The sequence below is a fragment of the Manis pentadactyla genome, chromosome 10 (assembly GCF_030020395.1).
Source record: "Manis pentadactyla isolate mManPen7 chromosome 10, mManPen7.hap1, whole genome shotgun sequence".
NCBI lineage: Eukaryota > Metazoa > Chordata > Mammalia > Pholidota > Manidae > Manis > Manis pentadactyla.
Window position 1 is genome coordinate 94,809,890 of NC_080028.1, and position 20,643 is coordinate 94,830,532.

Here is a 20,643-nt window from a genome sequence, read left to right on the forward strand (position 1 = left end):
TACCGCGAGATCTGAGAGGTGGGGACGGAAGTTGGGCCGGAAGCGGAGCCCAGAGGCTCTGCGCAGCCTGGAGGTCGTTGGAGTCGTCTGCCCTTTTTCAGCTCCTTTTCCTGCCTGCCCGCGCCTCTCCTGCCCCAGCCATGCTCTGCTCACTCGCCCGGCCTTTCTGCGCCGCTGTCCGCCGCAGCTTCAGCACCTCGGCCCAGGTAGGCCCGATGAGGGGCTGCCTGCAGACGAGGCCCTCTGACAGGGCCACGTGCATTTCTGACTCGCCAGCAGCCTTGATCCCCGGGCCAGCCGTACCGCAGGGCCGCCCGATACTGGCCAGCGGCTGTGGCGCCTTGGGCCGTCCCTGATACCGGCGGGAAATGCGGGAGGGAAAGCCCGGGAGAGGGGTAGGTGTCCCAGCTCCAGGGCCGTGCGCTTCTCCGAGCTCCTCAGCTCGCCCCCAGGTCCCCCAGAGGGCCTGCTTTTGGCCGAGTGCAGGCCAAGGAGTGCCGTCAAGGTCAGAAAGCAGGACTCTAGAGCCCAAAGTAATTTGTTTTTATGCAACTTTTCATAGTTGTTTGACTCGTGTTCCTCCTGTAGCATCCGTGCAGATGATAGTGTGGGTACGGAGATAGTTTAGGTACGGAGGGTAGGAAACTGGTCCAAGGTTACACATGTAGCCAGAGCATTAAAATGCAGCTCTCAGCACCGCTGTCTGTGGCTTTTGTATCACCAAGTCTTCATTCTAAAAACCTGAAGATTCTGCTTACTCTTAAGGATCTTTTTGAAGGATCCTTACTGCTGTGGGCGGATTGGGCCTGCCCCCAGGTGTTGTAATAGTGCAGGGCTTGGCCTGGGAGTACTTAGGCCTAAGCTATTTTTAGCCATCTTCTTTTGGGAAAGTGGTTCTCAAACTCTGTTGTGTGTCAGAATCACCAGAAACCTAATAAAGAACAGAGGCCCAGGCTTACTGAAGGAGGGCAGCACTTGGGTCTCTGTATTTACCAAGTGCCCCAAGTGGTTCTAATACAACCAAAGTTTGAGAACCTAGGAGATGCCCACATTGCTTCCTAAGCACCGCATGCAAAAGGGAGGCTATCATTAAAGGAGATTCCTGATGCTCATTTAGCTTCTGTCCTGTGCATTCAGTCATTTGAAAAGTATACCAATAAATACATTGAATATCCATTCTTGCCAAGAACTGTGCTGGGTGCTACAGCGGATGCGAAGTGAGTGAAGTGGCAGGGGGAGGTAGGCCCAAGTGAGTAAACTTAGGGCAGGTGGAGGTGATGAAGACAGATGCTGAAGGGTGGGAGAAGGGAACTGAGCAAACTAAACCCACGGGGGTTCGCTGACATTGGATGACGGGTGTGAGAGAGAGGAGCTACAGGCTTTGGAGTTGCTGTTTGCTGAGATGGGAGAGGCTGCTGGAAAGGAGTGGGTTTGAGCCAGGGGAGGATATGGAGCTCAGTTTGGGATACGCTGAGTTTAAAATGCCTGTTGTACCCAAGTGGAGATATGAAGAAGGCAGTTGAGTAAGTCAGAAAGAAGAGTTTGCACCAAATGGTACATTGGTCTAGAGACTTTAGAGCCTCTATCCTTTCCAAGAAATTCTACATAGATGTACTAATACATGTTATAACAAAGAACAGAGCTTTAATAAAAACGAACGGCAATAAACCCTCATTAAAAGCAAATTTGTGCTTGAAAGAAGTGTTACTATTATTCGTTTTCAACACAGGGCACTGTTAACAATTACTCCTCAAGGCAGAAAAGGTCAGCAAGTTCTGAGACATCTCTTGCCATGAGCTAACCTCGCAATGCCAGAGATTCTGACCTCAACGTAGATTTCTCACCACGTAAGGACTGTTGTATAAATGCTAACTAAGTTGATGAAATCTTGTTATAAACAATAACATCTCAGCACTGAAAACAGAGTGAGGAGGTCATGCCGTCCTCCCCAGTCTTGTGTTCCTTTTACAGTGTGGGACTAGCACACCCAAGGACCCCAGTGAGGGCAACAGATAAGTCTGTTTCTTGGTAGAGTTTGATTCTTAAGATAAAAACACAAATTTTGACATTTTCAGCCTGCACGCCGTTGGGATTATCTTGTGCTCCCTGCAATGGAACTACTGCCCTGGTCAGCCTTGGAAACCAGGCAGAGTAATCGGGACATGAGGAACTTGAGCTTTTTGAGCAAGAGAGTGAAACGACTCAAACTTTGAATTTTAGGAAGAAAGGATGGTTTGGAGGTGGAGCCAAGAACCTAAGTTGGACAGTGGAATTGGAATGGAAATTGGGCAGGCTAGGAAGAGGCTAGAGATGCCCAGTCCTTCATGGCCTAACTGGGTGTCTAATCAGGGAAGAGGCAGAAAGTGGTTCTAAAGGTTTGAATTTAGGAGAACACAGTGCTATGTGGAACAGGGGTGGGAGAGAGAGGGAGGAGTAAGTGATTTAGGCAGTTGGATTTGTGGGGCCATTGGAATGCCTAACAACTGGGAATGTGGAGTTGGAATTTGGGAGTTCCTAGGATTAAGGACAAGATGTAGGAGCAATCATTGCAGTTGTTGGTTCTGGGTTGGTCTCCCTAGTTACGTTTTCTGGGAAGTCAAGGGTCTACCTTTAAACCAATTTTTAAAAAATTCAAGTCTTAGTCATAGTATATGCTTTTAGAGTTTTAGCTTCCTTAGGCAGATGACCATTAGGTGTCTTTTGTTTTGGTTTGGTTTGGTTTTGGCTTGGTTTTTGTTTTTGGCAGCCAGAGTCCGTTATTACCAGCATCAGTGGCTGTAAAATACAACATGCAGTGACAGTGCAAGGATCCAGAGTGGACACAGCCCTGGATGACCACACACGGTGCTCTGAGTTCTTGCGTCTGCTACTTTCTCAGTTTTTCTCCTTCCCTGGCAGCTGCCAGCCTGGGAGGAATAGGCCCCTTCTCTTTTGTTAGTTTAGATTAGAAACAGCTCGCTGAGGTTGGATGGAAGTTTTTAGGCAGTGAGTGGAATTTAGGGGGAAGGGTGCCCTTTGGATAATAGGAGTGAGCTTTAGGGCAGGGCTTAGAATAGCTCTAAGTCTGTCTTTTTTGTTCTTTTTTCTTTTAAGCCCAAACTGCTATCTTTGTGAGCCTGGGCTTGTTTTAATGACTGTGCTTCAGTTCCTCACCTGTAAAATGGGTCTGTTAATATCACTTACTAGAGCTGTGAAAATTAATTGAGGAAAGACTTCACTCTGCCTGCTGTGGAACAGAGCTGATAAATGTCCAGCTGTTAGCCCATTGTGTCCCCAGTCAATGAGGCTGCTGGATGGCTTGAGTTTTCGGGTGGGGCATCACTATAGCAAGGTCTGCGCCTCACAGGACAGGGAGACCAAGAAGCAGTCATTGAATGAGTTGTTTCAAGTGGCTGGGGTGGGCGTGGCCTTCACTCCCATTTGGTCACCATCCTTCACAGACTCCCCTTCCTCCTCAAATGGTGTCCACAGGGTTCTGTCCCTAGTGCTCTTCCCATTCGTGCCTCGTCCATCACTTCTATTCATCCCGGTGCAGATGCTCATGACCTCCAGACCAAGACTTCACCCTGCTTGGCTCTGGTGTGTGTCTGTCTGGTTGTTTCAAGTGGCTCAGACCCAACATGCAAAACAATTCATTATCCTTCCTGCTAAGCCCCTTACCTCCCGCCTTAATTCCCGCTCTTGCTTAAAGGCAGTGTTGTCTACTCAGGCCAACAAGTTGTCATCCCAATCCCTCTCTCTGTTTGCCATTTGGATGGAAGAAGAAGGGGGAGGGAGGAAACTTAAATCTGTTGGTACTATCCCTCAAATCACTCATTACCCGCCAGTCCCTCTTGCTGCTGCCACCTTCATCCCACCCTTGGGTCATGCCTGGGCTATTGCGGTCGTCTCCCTCCATTCTGTGTATTTCCAGTCCATCTTCCACTCTGCCTCTTACCTTCATAAAACATAGATCTGGTCATGTTCTTCCCAACTTTGGTGGCTTTTCAGTGGTTCCCCATTGCCCAGAGGGACCACATATGCTGTGCTGGGCCCTCAGCTCTGGCCCCACCTTCTTCCTTCCTCATGTTAAACAACATTTAAGCTGTGGAGGACTGCCTCCCTCAGTCGGCTATACTCCATACATATCTCCTCCCCCAAGCATCCTCCTGGTAAACTCCTACTCATCCTTCAAAAGCCCCTGTAACAGAGCGTATTCTATCTTTTTCTGCTGCTCTTCCGAGTGTCTCCCTCTGCAGCACTTGCCACACTAGATGCTTTTCAGTTTGTTTGGCTCTTCAGTTTGTGGCGCTTGTCATGAGCACTGGCAAGTCAGTCTGGCATGTGGCATGTAGGAAGTTGGGGCCTGTTGAATTGTAGTTGAGCCTTAAAGGATGACTAGGCGGCCGCTTTGGAGAGCATCCTCACAGTTCTCAAAAGGTTAAACATGGAGTTGCCACATGATCCATAAATTCCACTCCTCGGCATGTATCCAAGAGAATTAAAAACATAACCACATAAAAACTTGTGTATGAATATTCATAACAGCACTACTTAAAACAGCCAAAAGGTGGCCACAACCCAAGTGTCCATCAGCTGATGAATGATAAACAAAATGTGGCCTCTCCATACAATGGAATGTTGTTCAGCCGTAAAAAGGAATGGCGAATGCAGGCATGCTCCAACATGGATGAACCTTGGAAACATGATGCCAAGTGAAAGAAGCCAACACAAAAGGCCACATACTGTATGCTTCTATTTATATGTGAAAACTCCCAAATAAGCAAAGGCAAGCCCATAGAGATGGAAAGTAGATCAGTGGTTGCCAGGGTAGGGAAATGGGGCTGAATGCTAATGGGTTTGGGGTTTCTTTTGGGGTGATAGTTGAACAGCTCTGTCAGTATACTAAACACTGTTGGATTGTAAATTTTAAGAGAATGAAGAGTGAATTGCATTATGGAATTCATGTATGGAAAATACATCTCAAGGAAGCCGTTTTTTAAAAAGTGACTGGAATTAGGTGAAGTCGGTGAGATATACTTACCTCTGAAGTGGCTGGTGAAAGCCACGTCTTTTGACTTTAGTTCCAGTAAGTTGACCAATAAACTGATGCAAATTCTTAGAGCTCTGGCCTTTTAGATGTCAGTGAAATGGTCTAGTCTCCTTGGACCCTGCACTCCAGGGGGCCAGTTACTTCACTAAGCTCTACCCCTTTATTAACTGTTCCAGCCTACACGCCCAGAGCCACCTGCTACTTGTTGTTCTTAGCTTGGTGGGGAGCAGTGATTCTCACACTTGGGTCAGTGTCAAATCACCTGGGTAATTTGGTAAGAATATACAAGCCTAAGCCCCATCCTCCTTCCAGGCCCCTGGCCTCTGTAGTCCCGTTAGGTCAGCAGCTGATTCTGGTAGATGGCATTGGGGGGCATAGACGCTTGTGGCTGCGGCTTTGACCTACCTGGAAGGGAAGGAGCCTTTTCAAGGTACACATCCCTCCTGATCCTGCCCAAGGCTCCAGCCATGACTGTGCAGCTGATGGAATCCTCCGATTGCCCACCCCCTAGACCATTGATGCACCCCCTCTTGCACACAACACTTCTGTTAGAGCTCTTCACTCCTCCAGGGCAAGCAGGGGTTCTTTCCATTCCTGCAGCTCCAAGTACAATGACTGGCCTGTTGGTAGGTGCTCAATGTTTGCTTACAGGCTGAAGGTAAGACTGCTGTTGCCAGCCCAGCTGCCTGAGTGAGTCAAGTTTGTCATCTGTCAGGGAGTGTCTGGAGTACAGACCCCAGATCCCCATTTTCCTACAGCCAGCCTCTGAACTTCAAAGGAAATTGGACCTTTGAACTGATAGAAACAAGATTGTGTCATCCTTGGGCACCGCTGCAGTAGAAGAGGCCCAGTGTACTGTTTTGCAGGACACTGTGTGAATCTTTTCAGTGCTGATTCCCACTTAAGAGTCCTTCCTCTGTGCCTCTTTTTAGAGCAATGCTAAAGTAGCTGTGCTGGGGGCTTCCGGAGGAATCGGGCAGCCCCTCTCGCTTCTCTTGAAGAACAGCCCCTTGGTAAGCCGCCTGACTCTCTACGATATTGCTCACACTCCCGGAGTGGCGGCGGACCTGAGCCACATCGAGACCCGAGCAACTGTAAAAGGTACTGGGCACACTGACCCTAGCGAGTTCTTAGATGAAACTGAATGTTCAGAGACCCGGAGTTTCCACATTCATTTTAGAATTAAATTTACACATGATTAGGTCTTAGACTTTAGCCTATAAAAATTTCAGTAGTGTCTTTCAGAAAAACAAAGGTGGTCTAATATTCCCATTTTTAATTCTCCCCAGTTTAAAAAGTAGTAGAAGATGGGGAAAGGTTGCTGTTGGGTTCCTTCGGCGGGAGGTGGGTGCAGTTGGAATGCTGTTCCCCCATGTGCTGTGGCCACCCTCCTGGCCAGGGACCAGCCTCCACCCCAGTGGCACTGTGGCCAGCTTCTCCAAAGCACAGCCTTCTCTTCTTAGGAAGATCTGTCTTTCCTATTAAGTAAAAACAGATACATCATCCAAGAAATAATTCATAGTTACTGTCTAATTGTATATCCTGCTTATGTCACCTTCACAGTATAGCAGCATTTCTCCATGTTACCAGGTTCTTAGTCAAATCATTTTTAAAGTTGTACTATGATTTGTCTTTGATTCACTGTTATATCAATGCTGTTGACCATCAGTTATTTTCCTGTTTTGCTCTACTATAAATATATAAGCTGTGATAAGCACCTTCATCTTGACATCTTGTTTCTCAGAGTCCTAAAAGTAGAAATAGTGTGGCTGTTTTAAAGCTTTTACTGTAAAGTACCAAATTGCCGTCCAGAAAGGCCATACTAATGTCCATCTCTACCGACTGTGTGGGAGAACGCCCCCTCTGGTGGTATTTACACGTCTTCAGGTGGCGTGACCCACTCAGGAGGACTGTGCCTCCGTGATCCCTCTGATCGCTCGTATTCTTTTGGGCTGTGTGTGTGAGTTCCGGAAAGCTCCTGCAGCAAGGAAAAAGGTAGCAAAGTCAAAGCAGATTTTGGTCATTGGAGCAAATTTCCCTGAAGTCTTTGAAAATAGACCTTTTTTCCCTTGGATGATAAGAGTAAACAAAATAGATACTAGTCCTGGTTTATCAGCAGAGGAGTTTTCTTTCATGGCCTTCAGCCTGCCTTCTGATCTGACCCTGAGATGAGCTTTGGTTGAGATGATCATGGAGTGGGAGGAGCAGCTCTTTGGACAGGGAGCTGAAGCAGATGAAGACGAGCAGCTTACTTGGTTTGGTTTTGTGGAAACTGGAGGCTTCGTCCCCGAAGCAGGGGCCGGGGCAGGTGGAGGCTGGAGGGGAACATTCCTGCCAGCTGGAATTGTCAGATTTCCAGTAGTCAAGAGAAGGAATCTCTTCAAACGTGGGCCTTGCAGCCTCTCTGGGGGCCTTGTGGTCGGCACTGGACCCCGGGCTCCAGGGGTGGGGTAGGGGAGCATCCTTCCCAGGCAGTGTCCCCACAGAGGTGCCAGCCACTCTGGAACAAAAAGGTAAAGGAGCCGTCATGGGGGATTTCTTCTAGGCTACCTTGGGCCTGAGCAGCTGCCAGACTGCCTGAAGGGTTGCGATGTGGTGGTTATCCCAGCGGGAGTCCCGCGAAAACCAGGTATGTGTCTGAAAGCCTTGCCTAGCATCTCCCTGCAACACAGGTGAGGAAGTGACTCTATTCAAAATGCATCTAGCCATTCTCTCTACTTCAGAAAAATTCCAAAGGCTCCCCACTGGCTGTGGATAAAGATCAAATGCCTTTCTTGGCGCAGCATTTATCACCCTCCTCGAGTCTGCAGGGTTTCTCCACAGCCCAGCCTCTTGTGCTTCTGTTCACACATTTTGTGCATGGACCTCCCCTCCACCGTGGATCCTGGATGATGCTCCTCAGACAGCACCCTCCCTGTTCTCCTCCCCATGCTCCACCCCCACAAACCCCTTGGGCACTTGTCATACTGGATTGTTTTCCCCAAGAGATAGGCTTACTCGGGACAGGACCCTGTCCCACTAATGTTTGAATTACCTGTAACATCCATATAGGCACTTGGTAGGTATTTGGAAACTTGGTATGTTTTGTGAAAATCTTGAGTTTTATTGTTTGAAGGCATGACACGGGATGACCTATTCAACACCAACGCCACAATTGTGGCCACCCTGGCTAGTGCCTGTGCCCAGCACTGTCCTGAGGCCAATATCTGCATCATTGCAAATCCGGTGAGTGCTACTGGGTCCTGTGCTGAAGACTCACAGTAGCCGTACGGTAGTATGCGTGTAGGGAAGATAAGCAGAATTAATGTGCTCAACTGGATAAATTGGATGAACTAAGCATGTGTTTTAACCTGGTTTTCCCACCAACTGTGTGCTTTCATGCAGGCAGATCACTTCCCCTCTCTGTATCCTGGTTTCTCCCCCTAGAAAGTAAGTCCATTCTTAAGGCTCCTTTCAGCAGTGATGGTGGTAGCCTGTTAACTCCTCCTGTGCTCTGCTTAGGGTTTGCAGTTCCTGGTTCCCTGTCACACATCATCTCATGCACAGCCTCCCGGGCTCTGCTCTCTGGTTTTTGCAAGGAATTTATTCTTCATTTCCAAAACTGAGTGCCGAACAACCACACACACACATGCACGCACACCCCGAGAGGTCAGCTGTGGCCTCCGTTCCTGCCCTTGCAGGGCCTTGAGCTGTGTCTACCAGCAGCCCTCTCCATACCTCACTCCTGGTTGACTGGGTTCTAGTCCTGTGTGTGACAAGGATCTGGGTGAAAGTGCGTGACAGCAATGTTGACCAAGGGACGTGGCCACTGATAAACACCCAGAGCTTGTGTCCCTGGCCTCTGAGAGCAGGATCCCACTACCTCACCTTCATCTGGGCAACTGGTCAGAAGTAGAAAGCAGCCACTTCTGTTGATGACTCACTTTGGCCTCATATAAATCCTGCTGTCTTGTTTTGTTTTTATTGTATTCTTTCTAGATACCAGGTAATGTGCCGAACACTTGCCATATATTAAGTTATTAAATCATCACAACCTTATGAGTAGTTGTGTCCCTCATGTTCAGATAAAACCAAGTCCTAGGAAGTTGAGGTAACTTGCCCAGGATTACCATGCAGAGTGACAGAGCTGGGGCTTGACCCTAGGCCAGCTGAGCTTTTTCCCCGTGCTGTCTGTTCATCAGGAAGGTACACTGAGGTGTAAGCACCAGCTGGAGCAAAAGGTGTCCTGTGGAGCCCTCATCACATTTTAAAATTGATAGTTGGGGGGTCACATGCGTTTTTCACCTGTGGGCTCAGAGACCTGTCACTGCTGCAGTGAAGGGTTTGTTTGTTGCCATGGAGGGTGACAGGGGCATTCTCTCAGAGTGGGAAGTCTGCTCGCTGTGACCTTTCCATCATGAAGATGGCTTTGCCTATAAACACAGCTACCAGGCCTGTTTAATCTGGCCTTTCAGAACTTGTTAATAGTTTGGCAAAAAGATTTTTCCCTTTGTTGCCTGTCTCTGCTCTCAGACTACAGGGCAAATAATGCTCTCTGGGTTTATTACTAGGTTAACTCCACCATCCCAATCACAGCAGAAATTTTCAAGAAACATGGAGTATACAACCCTAACAAAATCTTTGGGGTAACTACACTGGACATCGTCAGAGCCAACAGTTTTGTTGCAGAACTGAAGGTAAGAGCTGTGGCGCCAGATGAGCGTCCTGCTCCTTCAGCCAAGTCCTGCTGGGTCTCCCTTCCTGGGCAAGGCTGGTGCCAAGCCTGCGACTGCTCACCTCCCATAACTCCCACCAGATCCTTCTGTTTGTCTGGTTCACAGAGTCTTGGAGGCATTGTGCCTCCAGTTTAACAAAGGAGTCAGCCTTTCCGAGCAAGAGACCTGAGAAGGAACCTTGGTGTTTTGACCCTTACAACTCAGTTTTGTTCTGTCCTGTTTACTGTTTGAGTTGACAGACTTCTCACCCCTGTGTTTCCTGGAATCATCTTGAATTTTGCTGTAAAATAAGGAAAAGGGCATTTGACCCATCATCTGTGGTGGTGTGGGGACATCTTGTGCATGAGCTGTGGGGGAGAGGCCAGTCATCCTCTGCTTCTGAGGAGATAACAGAGTGATGGGGGCCAGCTTTGGGAGGAACCCTACAAGGAGGCAGTTTGCTGCTCATTGTACAGAGGGAACCTCATAGTGACTCGCCAGATGAGTGCCTCTTCACCACATGTGGTGGGGCCATGGTAGGAGAGCAAAGCACAGCTGGAGTCAGAGTCTCTTTTCTGGTTTCCTTACTTTGTCCTGAGTTCTGTGGGTTTTTCTAGTATTGGTGCTGGTGGGGATATGGCCCGTTTTATACTCAAATACTTGTCATAAATGCATCACACTTCTACTTTGGTGACCAGGGTTTGGATCCAGCTCGAGTCAATGTTCCGGTCATTGGCGGCCATGCCGGAAAGACCATCATCCCCCTGATCTCTCAGGTATGTTACCTTGCTGGGAAGTCTGAGGGTCATGAGCACTTCAGGAGGCTCCACTGGGAGGAACTGGAGACACTGATGCAGATCCAACCGTCTGCTGTATTTTGAAAGGATTCCTGTGGGGCTGCGGTCAGGGCTCCTCACTGTGGGAGTGAGTGAGGTCAGGAGGGGCTCTGAGGGCCCAGCTCAAGCGCAGTGAAAACTCGTGGGAGAAACAACCCTGCTTCCTGGTCGGGTCAGAGCAGGCAAAGCTGCTTTGTTTAAAAATTAGTAGAAACAAGGTGAATTAACCCCATGGCCCCTGAGTGTGATACACTGAGAACAAAATATTTGTGGTGGTCTTGCCAGAAATACATAACCTTACAAAAAGTATCTTACAAATCCAAATTGATGGACACTGTACAAAGCAACTGCTCAGTGTCGGGAAAGACAGGGGCCGATGGAGGGACCGTTAGAGAGCAGACTGCAGCCTAGTGACTGGTGGGAAGGTGGCCCCGCGTGGGAACCTGAGACAGAAGAGGGACAGCTAGGAAAGTTGAGGAAATTTGGATACGGGCTGTACACTGGCTAACATGGACCAGTTGTAATTACCTGTTCTTCATAATTGCACTGTGGTCATCAGATGTTAAGAGCAGAGTAAGCCGGGAGAGGGAAATCTGGGCGCCATTTTTTACAGCTTTTCTCTTAAATGTAAAATTAATCCAAAATGTAAAGTTTTTTTAAATTGAGTAGGCAACTGTCTACACCTCCCAACAAGGTAGACTTTTTCTTTAAAGAAAAGGTGTTGGTTTCCCAGGTCTCAGCAATGGGAGGGAGCTGCCGTGAGTGGAGGGAGGGGCTTGCCGGGCGCCCAGACCTGCTCACGTGACCCCTGTGGCTTTGGCTTGCAGTGTACCCCCAAGGTGGACTTACCCCAGGACCAGCTGACAGCCCTCACTGGGCGGATCCAGGAGGCCGGCACCGAGGTGGTGAAGGCAAAAGCTGGAACTGGTAGGTTGTGGGAGGCAGCCGCTGTGGGTGCTGATGCCTGACGCCCTGTTGGTGCTGTCGACTGCCAGGGGCCTGGGCAAGGAGGAAAGCCTCTCCTAAGATTCACGTATGTTCACTTGAAAGGAAGCCACGGCAGCTCAGCCTCCTGGAGTGGGCCAGTGTTTGAGGCCACAAAGCTAATACCCTACCATTCATGAGTTTGTAAAATTAAAAGATGCTGACCTAAATTCTCTGACTAAAAGCTGGAGGCTTTGCTGATCCTTCCACTGGCGGGGCAGCCTCACCTGGATTTTACGGTGGCTGCGCCAGCTCGACTAACCCACGCGTGTCCCCCTAGGCTCTGCCACACTGTCCATGGCATATGCTGGGGCCCGGTTTGTCTTCTCCCTGGTGGATGCAATGAATGGCAAGGAAGGAGTTGTCGAGTGTTCCTTTGTTAAGTCCCAAGAGACGGACTGTCACTATTTCTCCACACCGCTGCTGCTGGGGGTATGTATCCTGGGGCCTGGGCCTTCGGAGAAGGAGAGTTCTCTGTGCTAAAGACAGGGGCACTCTGCATGGTCCAGTCACTCCGCAGTTGCAGTTTCCTACATCCCACCACCTGCTTGTGCTTGGGGTTTTGAGGGTGGAAGCACACCACAGAATTGAGAGCAGGGAGAAGCCTCACCCTGGGGCTGGAACCTCCTGGCATGTAAACCTCCTCTCCTGTGGGTCTGACAACTGGTGTGTTTCCTGATAAGACCTTTGTTCCATCTCAAGGCAGCCCGGGACGGTCTGGAAAGAGGCCTCCCTCCCCCAGCGTGCAGGCCATCTCACTGTAGCTCATAACTCACTCGTTCTTGTTCTGACCTTGGGGGCCACCAGGCCTGATTACTGTCCCAGTGAGGCCTGAAGATGTGGCACAGCTGTTGTATTTTCCAGTCAGCTGTGGCTGATTACTTGCTCCTTGCCCCACTGGTTTTCCTTGGGCTGTGCTACAGTTTGTTCCTTTAACACTGTGGTGTCTAGGTCAGAGCTCAGCTGATCATACTACTGGCTGCACCAGGCAGCTGGTCAGGTGTCCGGCCCGGTGGACTCTGACCCAGTCTGCAGTGAACAGAAACCCATAGGTCTCACTCACTCCAGGTTTCCATGTCTTACGTCGTGGCAGCTACTGAAATCAGGCAGGTGTGAGGTTGCTTCATTTCAAAGAAACAGTTTAGCAACATGCCAAGAGACCCTTCCCACGTACACCTTGATGTTCAAAGATTCGTAAGACAAGGCCCCAGGCCTCAGGCTCTGTGGTGGAAAGATGGACACTTAACTGGTTAATTCAGTAACCAGTTCAGCCCAGGTGTGTGCAGAGTGTGGTGAGACCTATAGGCCGTAGAGTCAGGGAGGGCTTTCTGAGGAGGCAGCTGGGAGTGGAGGCTGCTGGGGGTGAGATGGTGACAAACAATTCCCCTCATGTCAGACATTGACCTCCTTTATTACAGTGGACTCAGGTGGATGGTAAAATGTTTCTTCAGTCCTTTACCAACTGGGGAAAGAGCCTAGAACCCAGAGGTGTGCACTGCATCAGGGTGACATCAGGTGCTACCAAGTGCTTTCTATGCCCGGTCGCCACGGGTGTTCTCATAGGCTCCCTGAGTAGATAGCACACTCCTGTTACAGGTTAGGAAACAAACTTGGTATGTAAGCAGTTGCCCAGGGGATGCGCAGTGAGTGACAGAGTCCAGATCCCAATCTGGGACTATGTGGGGCCTGAGCTGGCAGAGCGCACCCCCCATCCTGGGTATTCACGTGTCCCTCCACAGGCTGCCCAGAAGCCACAGGTGTAGCCTAAGCAGAATTGATGCAATTACAAGTTGGGTTTCCCATAACGCTCATTCGTGGAAACTTGTTGTGAAATTAAAGATCTTTAAAATTTATTTGTGTAATTCTTTTAATTGTAAAATTGTACCTCCTCCCCTCTTCTTTCAGAAACAGGGCATCGAGAAGAATCTAGGCATTGGCACACTCTCCTCTTTTGAAGAGAAGATGATAGCCGAGGCCATTCCTGAGCTGAAAGCCTCAATCAAAAAAGGAGAAGACTTTGTAAAAAACATGAAATAAGGAAGCAGTTAGTGAGCAGTCCAGTTGTAACTTATTAAGGCATCATGTCACTGTAAAGCCATTTCAGGTCCCTTTGTATTTTAATTTGCTTTGATGATGAGTATTGTATGAATGATACCATCCCTTCCAAATCTCAGATCAGTCTGTTCGTACATCAATAAAAGCAGACTTTGAGTTTCTTTTTCAAGGTCTCCAGAAATGTTGCACTTTCTTCCCCATTAGCGCTGACTTGGCAGTGTCTGGCATCTCTCCATCACGAATCAGAGCTAGATGTTACTTAAATAATAGACTGGAAGCGTGATGGTTTCATCGGTAATTTCAGGAAAGTCTGCAGTATTTATCACTGACTTTCTCCCAGACCACCTCCACACTGCTGCATTCCTCCGGCATGTGAGGAGGAGGATCAGCTCAGGCCTGGTCCTCACACTGTCCCTTTCACCCACACGGGGTCAGAGCTCCTGGCTCTCTCTGTGGGGTCTTCCATCAAAGGGAACGTTATCTTCTACATTAGAGCCACCAGAGCCGCCGTGGCTGATCTCTGTTCCACTGAATACCGCCCCCTTCTGACCAAGCCCTGATTAAATGACAGTGACAACACATAGCCAGTGTTGTGAGGAAAGCTGGGGCACGGCCAGTAATAACCCCCACGCCAGCCGCCATGGCAGGGCTAAGGATACAGGAAGGTGACATCATGTCCACTGGTGGCCTGAAAAGGGACTTGGCTGCACTAGCCTGACTCAGGAGAACTAGGAAGTTCAGGGGAGATGGGATTCCCTTTAGGATGGGTGCCATCTGCTCAGAAGCTGTGGCCCTGAAGTTGAAATGGCGCTCCACACCTGAGAAGGAGCTTTGCGGCAGCAGGTGATGCCCTTCTGCCGAGGGGTGGGAGGGCAATGGGGGTGGGCCGACACCCAGTGACAGACACATTTATCTACCAGAGCTTTTCTTAACTAAAACTGATAATGGATTTTATCATTATGATATTGTTTTCTTATACAAGTAATACATGTTCATTGTATAAAACCTAAAAAGTGGCCAAAATATAAAGCAGGAAAGAATCACTGGTAGTGGTATTTGTCCTGGTAATTTTGCATATTTCATAACACCTCCCTCCCCCAATGTAGGTGCATTTAAGCCATTTTCTTAGGATTCTGCAGTTGACGAGGCTCCACAGGTGGTTCTACTCCTCTAGGTGTGGGATCAGCCGGTCTGGCACATCCAAGTGACAGCTCACACCTGTGCTGGTGTTTGGGGGATGCCTGGCTAGCTGGGCATCTCTCCCATAGGGTCTCAAAACAGCAAAGGCAGGAGCTGCCAGGCTAAGGCTCTGGCTCAGAACTGGCGTGGCATCACTCCTGCCACAGCCTTACAGTTAAAGCCTATCACAAAATGCCAGGTGCATGGTGGGAGGGAACTGACCACAAGGGCATGAGTTCTAGGCAGGCCTGGTTCTTTAGGGGCCAACTCTGGCGATTTCCCTTACCACTTACGTAATGCCGGATAACCGTTAGGGTGAACATGCTCTAATTTATCCTGGTTATTGGATAATTTTGGTTTAAATTTCCACTACTACAAAGAACATGGCTCTGAACTATGTGCTTTTGGAATAATTCCCCCTGGGAGTTCCATGCGCAAAGCGCACACTAGCCCTATTTGGGATTATTTGTTATTTCATGGGATCCTGGCAGCAAGCGTGACAGGTAGGACCTAGCACAGATGACTCGGCAGACTGTCGCTAGCACCCAGCTCCATGCACCAAGGCAACCACAGAAGGACCTTCAGAAGAGATTGCTTAGGATGCAGGCTTCTGGCCCCATCCCTCCGAAATGTCGATCTAACATCTGAGAGGGAAGGCAGATCTAAAATATTCCAGATTCTTCCAGATTATGCGGAATGGGGAAGGGGTGCCCACCATACTTTGGACCTTGGCTACCCCAGAGCTCTTGATTGTAATGAGCCTTTCAGGGGTTAAGGATAAGTCAGGTACCTGAGAATTAGAAAAAAGGAGATTAAAGTACCTCAGGACTCAAGGGGACAAGGTTACTTCTGGATGTCTCAGCAGAAGCAAGGATCAAAGAAGACTGCCCATTAAGATGCCAGGAGGGAAGAGGAGGAGACGGTATCTGAGATGGCCCTGCTGGCTGAGGAGGAGTCCAGCAGACCCGGGGGGCAAGCTGGCTGGCTGGCAGCAGCAGGAAGGGGTTGGGCATAAGAGAATGGGCCCAGGATGTGTCTTAGGAATGGCATGGGGTACCTGATGAGCAGAGCAGGGCTGCTCTGGGGTGGGTCTTGAGTGCCAGGCCAAGAGCTTGGACCTCATTCTGTGGGAAGTGGGCACAGGAAGAGTGTCCAAGATGCTGAGCAGTATGGTGACACAGTCCTGCAATGGGGCTGTCAGATTGTGACAGGATGGGGCCTGGGTGACGTCCTTGTTGCAGGCCACTCTTTAAGTAGGAAAGATGTGATGGCAGGGGCCGCCAAAGACACTAAGGTGCAGAAGGGCTGAGGGCCCAAAATGGGGTGGCAGTGAGTGGGAGCCGAGGGCAACAGGTGGAGGGGAAACCACATCTGCCAGCCCACTTCACTCACCCAGGAGTCCATTAGCCTATTATCAGCCAGGGTTAGACCAGCTGCGCCCCTCTTTGAAGCTCCAATTACGTGCCTCCCAGTCTGCCGACTGGCTGCCATCCCTGACTTCTGACTGCCTCCTGACACACGAGGAACAAAAACCCAGAGATTGAGTGTATGGTGCTAATGAGGATAATGAGCTGGCTGAGGCTTTTGGTGGGGGAAGCCAGGAACCAGTCTTTAGCAAGCAGAGAGAAGCCAGGTGCAGAAGCGGCACACAACAAGGGTAATGAGCCGGTGAGAAAATTTGTCCTGTGGAAAGCTGCCTTGTAAGTCCCGAGCAGACACAGATGAGGAGGAAAAAGGAGTATCGTGTCCTCTCTGCTTTGTAGAGGGGCGTGAACAGCTCAGACTAGAATGGCCCTGACCTCCCTTATGAGCTTGCCCGCAGACCACCCTCCTCTGCAGTTTCCCCAAATGGCCTGGAGAGGGAGGTAGAGGCTGCAAAGCAGCTTCTAGAGGTGGCGCGTTGGGGGTGGAGTGAGGAGGATCAGCCTGCGGGAGCCAATGGTGCTCTCTGCACTGCCTGGTCTCTGCTGGCTCCCCAAACAGGAGGGGTAGTGCCTTCTGGCAGGGATAATGGGGATGGGAGTGAGTCCCGGGAGATCTGTGGAGACAGGCCTAGGGAACAGGAGGTGGCTGGAAAAGGGGGATCTGGGGGGAAAACAGCCTCCTCCCCATTATCCTTGCTCCAGAGACTCAAGTCCTAGCCCCACACGAGAAGTTGGCAGAGCAGCATAGAGATTATCTTCCCACTTCCCTTAACCAGGTAACCTTGGACTCATATCCCCAGGGCCCTGTGTGGACAGCAAGGATAGGCCACTCCTTCCAGCACCCCGAGGGGGTGCGGGTTAATTAATCCAAACCCAGGGTGGACAGAAGCTGCTGGGCAGCAGGGCCTTTCCCCAGGGCCTGTGGACATCCACAGCAGCTGCTCCATTAGGCTGTGCACCAGGGACAGGGGTGGGCCTGGTGCCAGCCTCTGGGTTCCCAAGGAGCCTTTCCAGACATCTCCAGTTTCTGATCCCCTCAGGCTTGAGATGGATCTCCTCAATTAACCCAGTTTAAGAAGCCACCCACATCTGCCTGCCGCCTGCCATCCTGGGCCTGTGTGCCCTCACTCCTAAAAACAGCTGGAGCTGACCAACCGGAAATGTGTTCTTCTTTCCTCTTAATTTTCTTCTAGATACTTAATTCCCTCATCAAGTCGAATAGGGTTACCAGAGCCAGAAGCAGGGCCAAGCAGGGTGCTCTTCAGCTGGCTTGCACCGGTACAGCTGATACAGTTGTAAAAGAAATACCTGAACTGGCTACTGAGCAGCTGCTGCCTCAGGCTGCGGGCCCCACCCCTGGTGGCCCCGGACCTCCCCGTAATAAAGGGCTAATGCCTGGCAGTGTGGTGTCTCCCAAGCTGGTCAGCCAGTGCCAAAGCGCTTCTGGTGGTTAAATAATTTAATACCACTGCGGAATGGGGCCCCTTCTGCAGAGGAACTGAAGAGGAACCTGGAGAGCAAGCTCCCTGCACCCAGCACAGCACCCCTGTTGCTGACCCACCTACCAAGCTGTGCTGAATTCAACCAAAGGGGTGGGTCCAGATGCTGGGCTTTGGAGTGGTTTCCTAGCAGTTTCACGGACCCCATCTCCCTCTCCAAGGCCCAAGTTAATAAAATAAGCACTGCTCAAACATGAAAGGCTCTCCACAACCTATTAAATGAAAACAAATGTGTATTTCCATGTAGGATAAAACAGAACTCCCCAAGACTATTTGTATTTGAACATAAATGCATAGGAAAAGGTCCTGAAGGAATACGTGCCAGGTAGCAGTGTTAACTTCTAGAATGGGGACAGCCGTTGCCTTTGGAGTGTGTGCTGTGCATAGGGTGCTCTCAGCTTCTTGCACTATGTACTCTGTGTAATGAGTTGAACTGTGTCCCTAATAATTCCTGTGTTGAAGTACTAACCCACAGTGCCTCAGAATGTGACTATTTAGAAATAGAATCATTGCAGGCATAATTAGTTCAGATGAGATCATACTGGACTAGGGTGGCCTTCTAATCCAAAATGACTAGTGTCCTTAAGAAAAGGGGAAATTTGGACACAGACATGTGCAGGGAGAATGCCGTGTGAGCACAAAGGCAGGGATGGGGTGATGTATCAATGCGCTTAAGGTACAACAAAGATGGCCAGCAAACCAGCAGAAGCTGGGAGAGCTGTGGGACAGTCTCCCTCACAGCTTCAGAAGGAGCCCATACCATCAACACTTTGATCTCAGACTTCTGCCTCCAAACTGAAGCAGTTAAAGCGTGTTGTTTAAGCTCCTCAGTTTGTGGTGGTTTGTTACAGTGGCTCCAGTAAATGAATGCACCCTGTAGAGCTCAATATTGCACTGTGAGAAATTCCTCCTAACGGAGGTCAAAACACACAGTGAGTATAGCTTGTAAAATGAAAAATCAAATACATATCTTTCAAAAGCATGTTCTGGAGCTAAACTCACAGTCTAGCACCACTCCCTGTCTTCATGGGTGGATCTTGTCATTTAATGCAGTTGCCATGGCTACTGCCCCTTTTATCGATGAGGGTGACCAGCCTAAGCTCACACAGCCTGAGTGACAGTGCAGGATGGAGCCCTGGCTGCTGGGCCCAAGTCCAGTGCCCTTTGCATTCTCAGGGTGCCACACCCACTCCAACATTCTGCTTTAACCCATTATGCATTTATCTGCTTCAGTGGGCACCTGGGAGGGGTGGGCAGGAAGACCCCCCTAGCCTTGGAATCAAACAGTCCTGGAGTCCAATCCTGGTGTGCCATTTATACCTGAGTGACCCCGGCTGAAGCGTCATCCACTTGCTGAGTCTGTTTCCTTATCTGTGATCATGAAAAGGCCTTTACAAACTGTGAAGAGCTGTGCACCAGGGCATTGTTGTCTCTGCCACCTTATTCTGATGTCACTTTTTGCCTAAAACAAGGCCAACTTTTTGGGCAGCCCCTGGAAACCACTGTTGACTGAAGCATCCTCCAGCCATGTAAACTGTGTCATCTTGTCCAGGTCGCCTCTCTCCCATCTGCTGAGCACTCCCTATTTCCCAAGCCTCCTTGTGGGAGGCAGAAGAATGGCCCCCAAAGGTGTCCACATCCCAATTCCTGGACCCCATGAATATGTTGCCTTACATGGCAAAGGCACTTTGTAAGTGCGATTAAATTCTTTTTAAGATGGAAGATTGTCTTAGATTATGTGGGCCTGTGGGATTATGTGGGATTGTATTGTCCTGTGTGGACCTAATGGAATCACAACGGTCCTTACAAAAGGTGGTGTGGGTGGCTCAGTCAGAGTTGGGCATGTAATGGTAGAAGCAAGTCAGAGAAACTTGAAGATGCTAAGATGCAGAGGGAGAGGCCACAAGCCAAGAAATTCAGGCAGCTTCTAGAAAGGCCTGCAAGGAAACAGATTCCCTCCTAGAGCTTCCAGAAGGAATTCAGTCCCATTGACACCTTGATTTAGAACTCCTGACCTCCAGACCTGTTGGAGGACAATTTGTGTTGCTTTAAGCCTCCAAGTTTATAATGACTGTAATGGTGGCCATAGGAAATTAGTCCATCCAGCCTAGGTGTTGTCGTGTTGCAGGCATATTCCTTTTAATCCCCATCAGAAGCCTCTAAGGTGGGAACAATTAGCATCTTCAATCTAGAGCTAAGAAAATGGATGCCCAGAGAGGCTGAGCAACTTATGCAAGGTCACACAGCTGGGATTTGAACCCAGGGGGTCTGGCTGCAGAGTTTTCCTCCTTCAGCAAGGAGCCTGCAGCCCGTGTGGCCTGTGCATGGCTGGGCAGGGCTGGGCAGGGCTGTGTCTCAGACACCTCAGCTCCCAATAGCTCCCTCCACTACTGGGCAGACCCTCCCTGCACATCATGGGTTGGTTCTGTCTCTTCAAACCAGACTGTTGGATTTCAGGGGTTTCTGGCTCACCATGCATTGATGTCTTGTATGCTTCTGGAGGGGCTAGTGAACAGGGGGCATCCTGCTATGCCCCACTCTGGGAAGCAGAATCTTGGTGACATACCATAGGGGATGGGGGTGGGGACTGATTCAGATCAGGGGTCTGAATGTTGGGGATCAGCCATTCACAGAGGGACTGGCATGCTGGAGGAAGTCACAGCCCCACCACTGGCCAGCTATGCTCAAAGGCCTGACAGTAGCTCCTGACCTGCTCCCACTGTGTCTGTCTGTCTGTGGGTGTTGGGGAGGGGCTGTCAGACCACACAGAGCCTTCTCCCTGCTTTAGAGCCATTTCACATTCTTCCCAGCAGGCAGCCCAACCCAGTGGGAGGCTCTGGTAGGAAGTCTTGACAAGACCCTTTCCAGCCTGCAGCTGTCCCCCATTTGCTGGGAGCCCCAGGCTGGCCTGGTCCCTTTTAGGAGAGGCCACAACCAGGC

At 49.8% G+C, this 20,643-nt stretch overlaps 1 protein-coding gene across 2 annotated transcripts; it reads left to right on the forward strand.

The window, feature by feature from the left end:
- Positions 1–11: 11 nt before the first annotated feature.
- MDH2 (malate dehydrogenase 2) lies at positions 12–13,770 on the forward strand. Of its 2 annotated transcripts, none has more exons than XM_036905449.2 (9): positions 12–206; positions 5,965–6,133; positions 7,578–7,661; positions 8,148–8,257; positions 9,583–9,708; positions 10,425–10,502; positions 11,390–11,489; positions 11,827–11,978; positions 12,249–13,399. In XM_036905449.2, the coding sequence occupies exons 1-9, from the start codon at positions 141–143 to the stop codon at positions 12,315–12,317; spliced, it is 954 nt and encodes a 317-aa protein (XP_036761344.2). In that variant the 5' UTR covers positions 12–140; the 3' UTR covers positions 12,318–13,399. The 2 variants fall into 2 exon arrangements, with proteins under 2 accessions (XP_036761344.2, XP_036761343.2); XM_036905448.2 differs by lacking the exon at positions 12,249–13,399 and adding an exon at positions 13,452–13,770 and having other exon boundaries at positions 14–206.
- Positions 13,771–20,643: the final 6,873 nt, after the last annotated feature.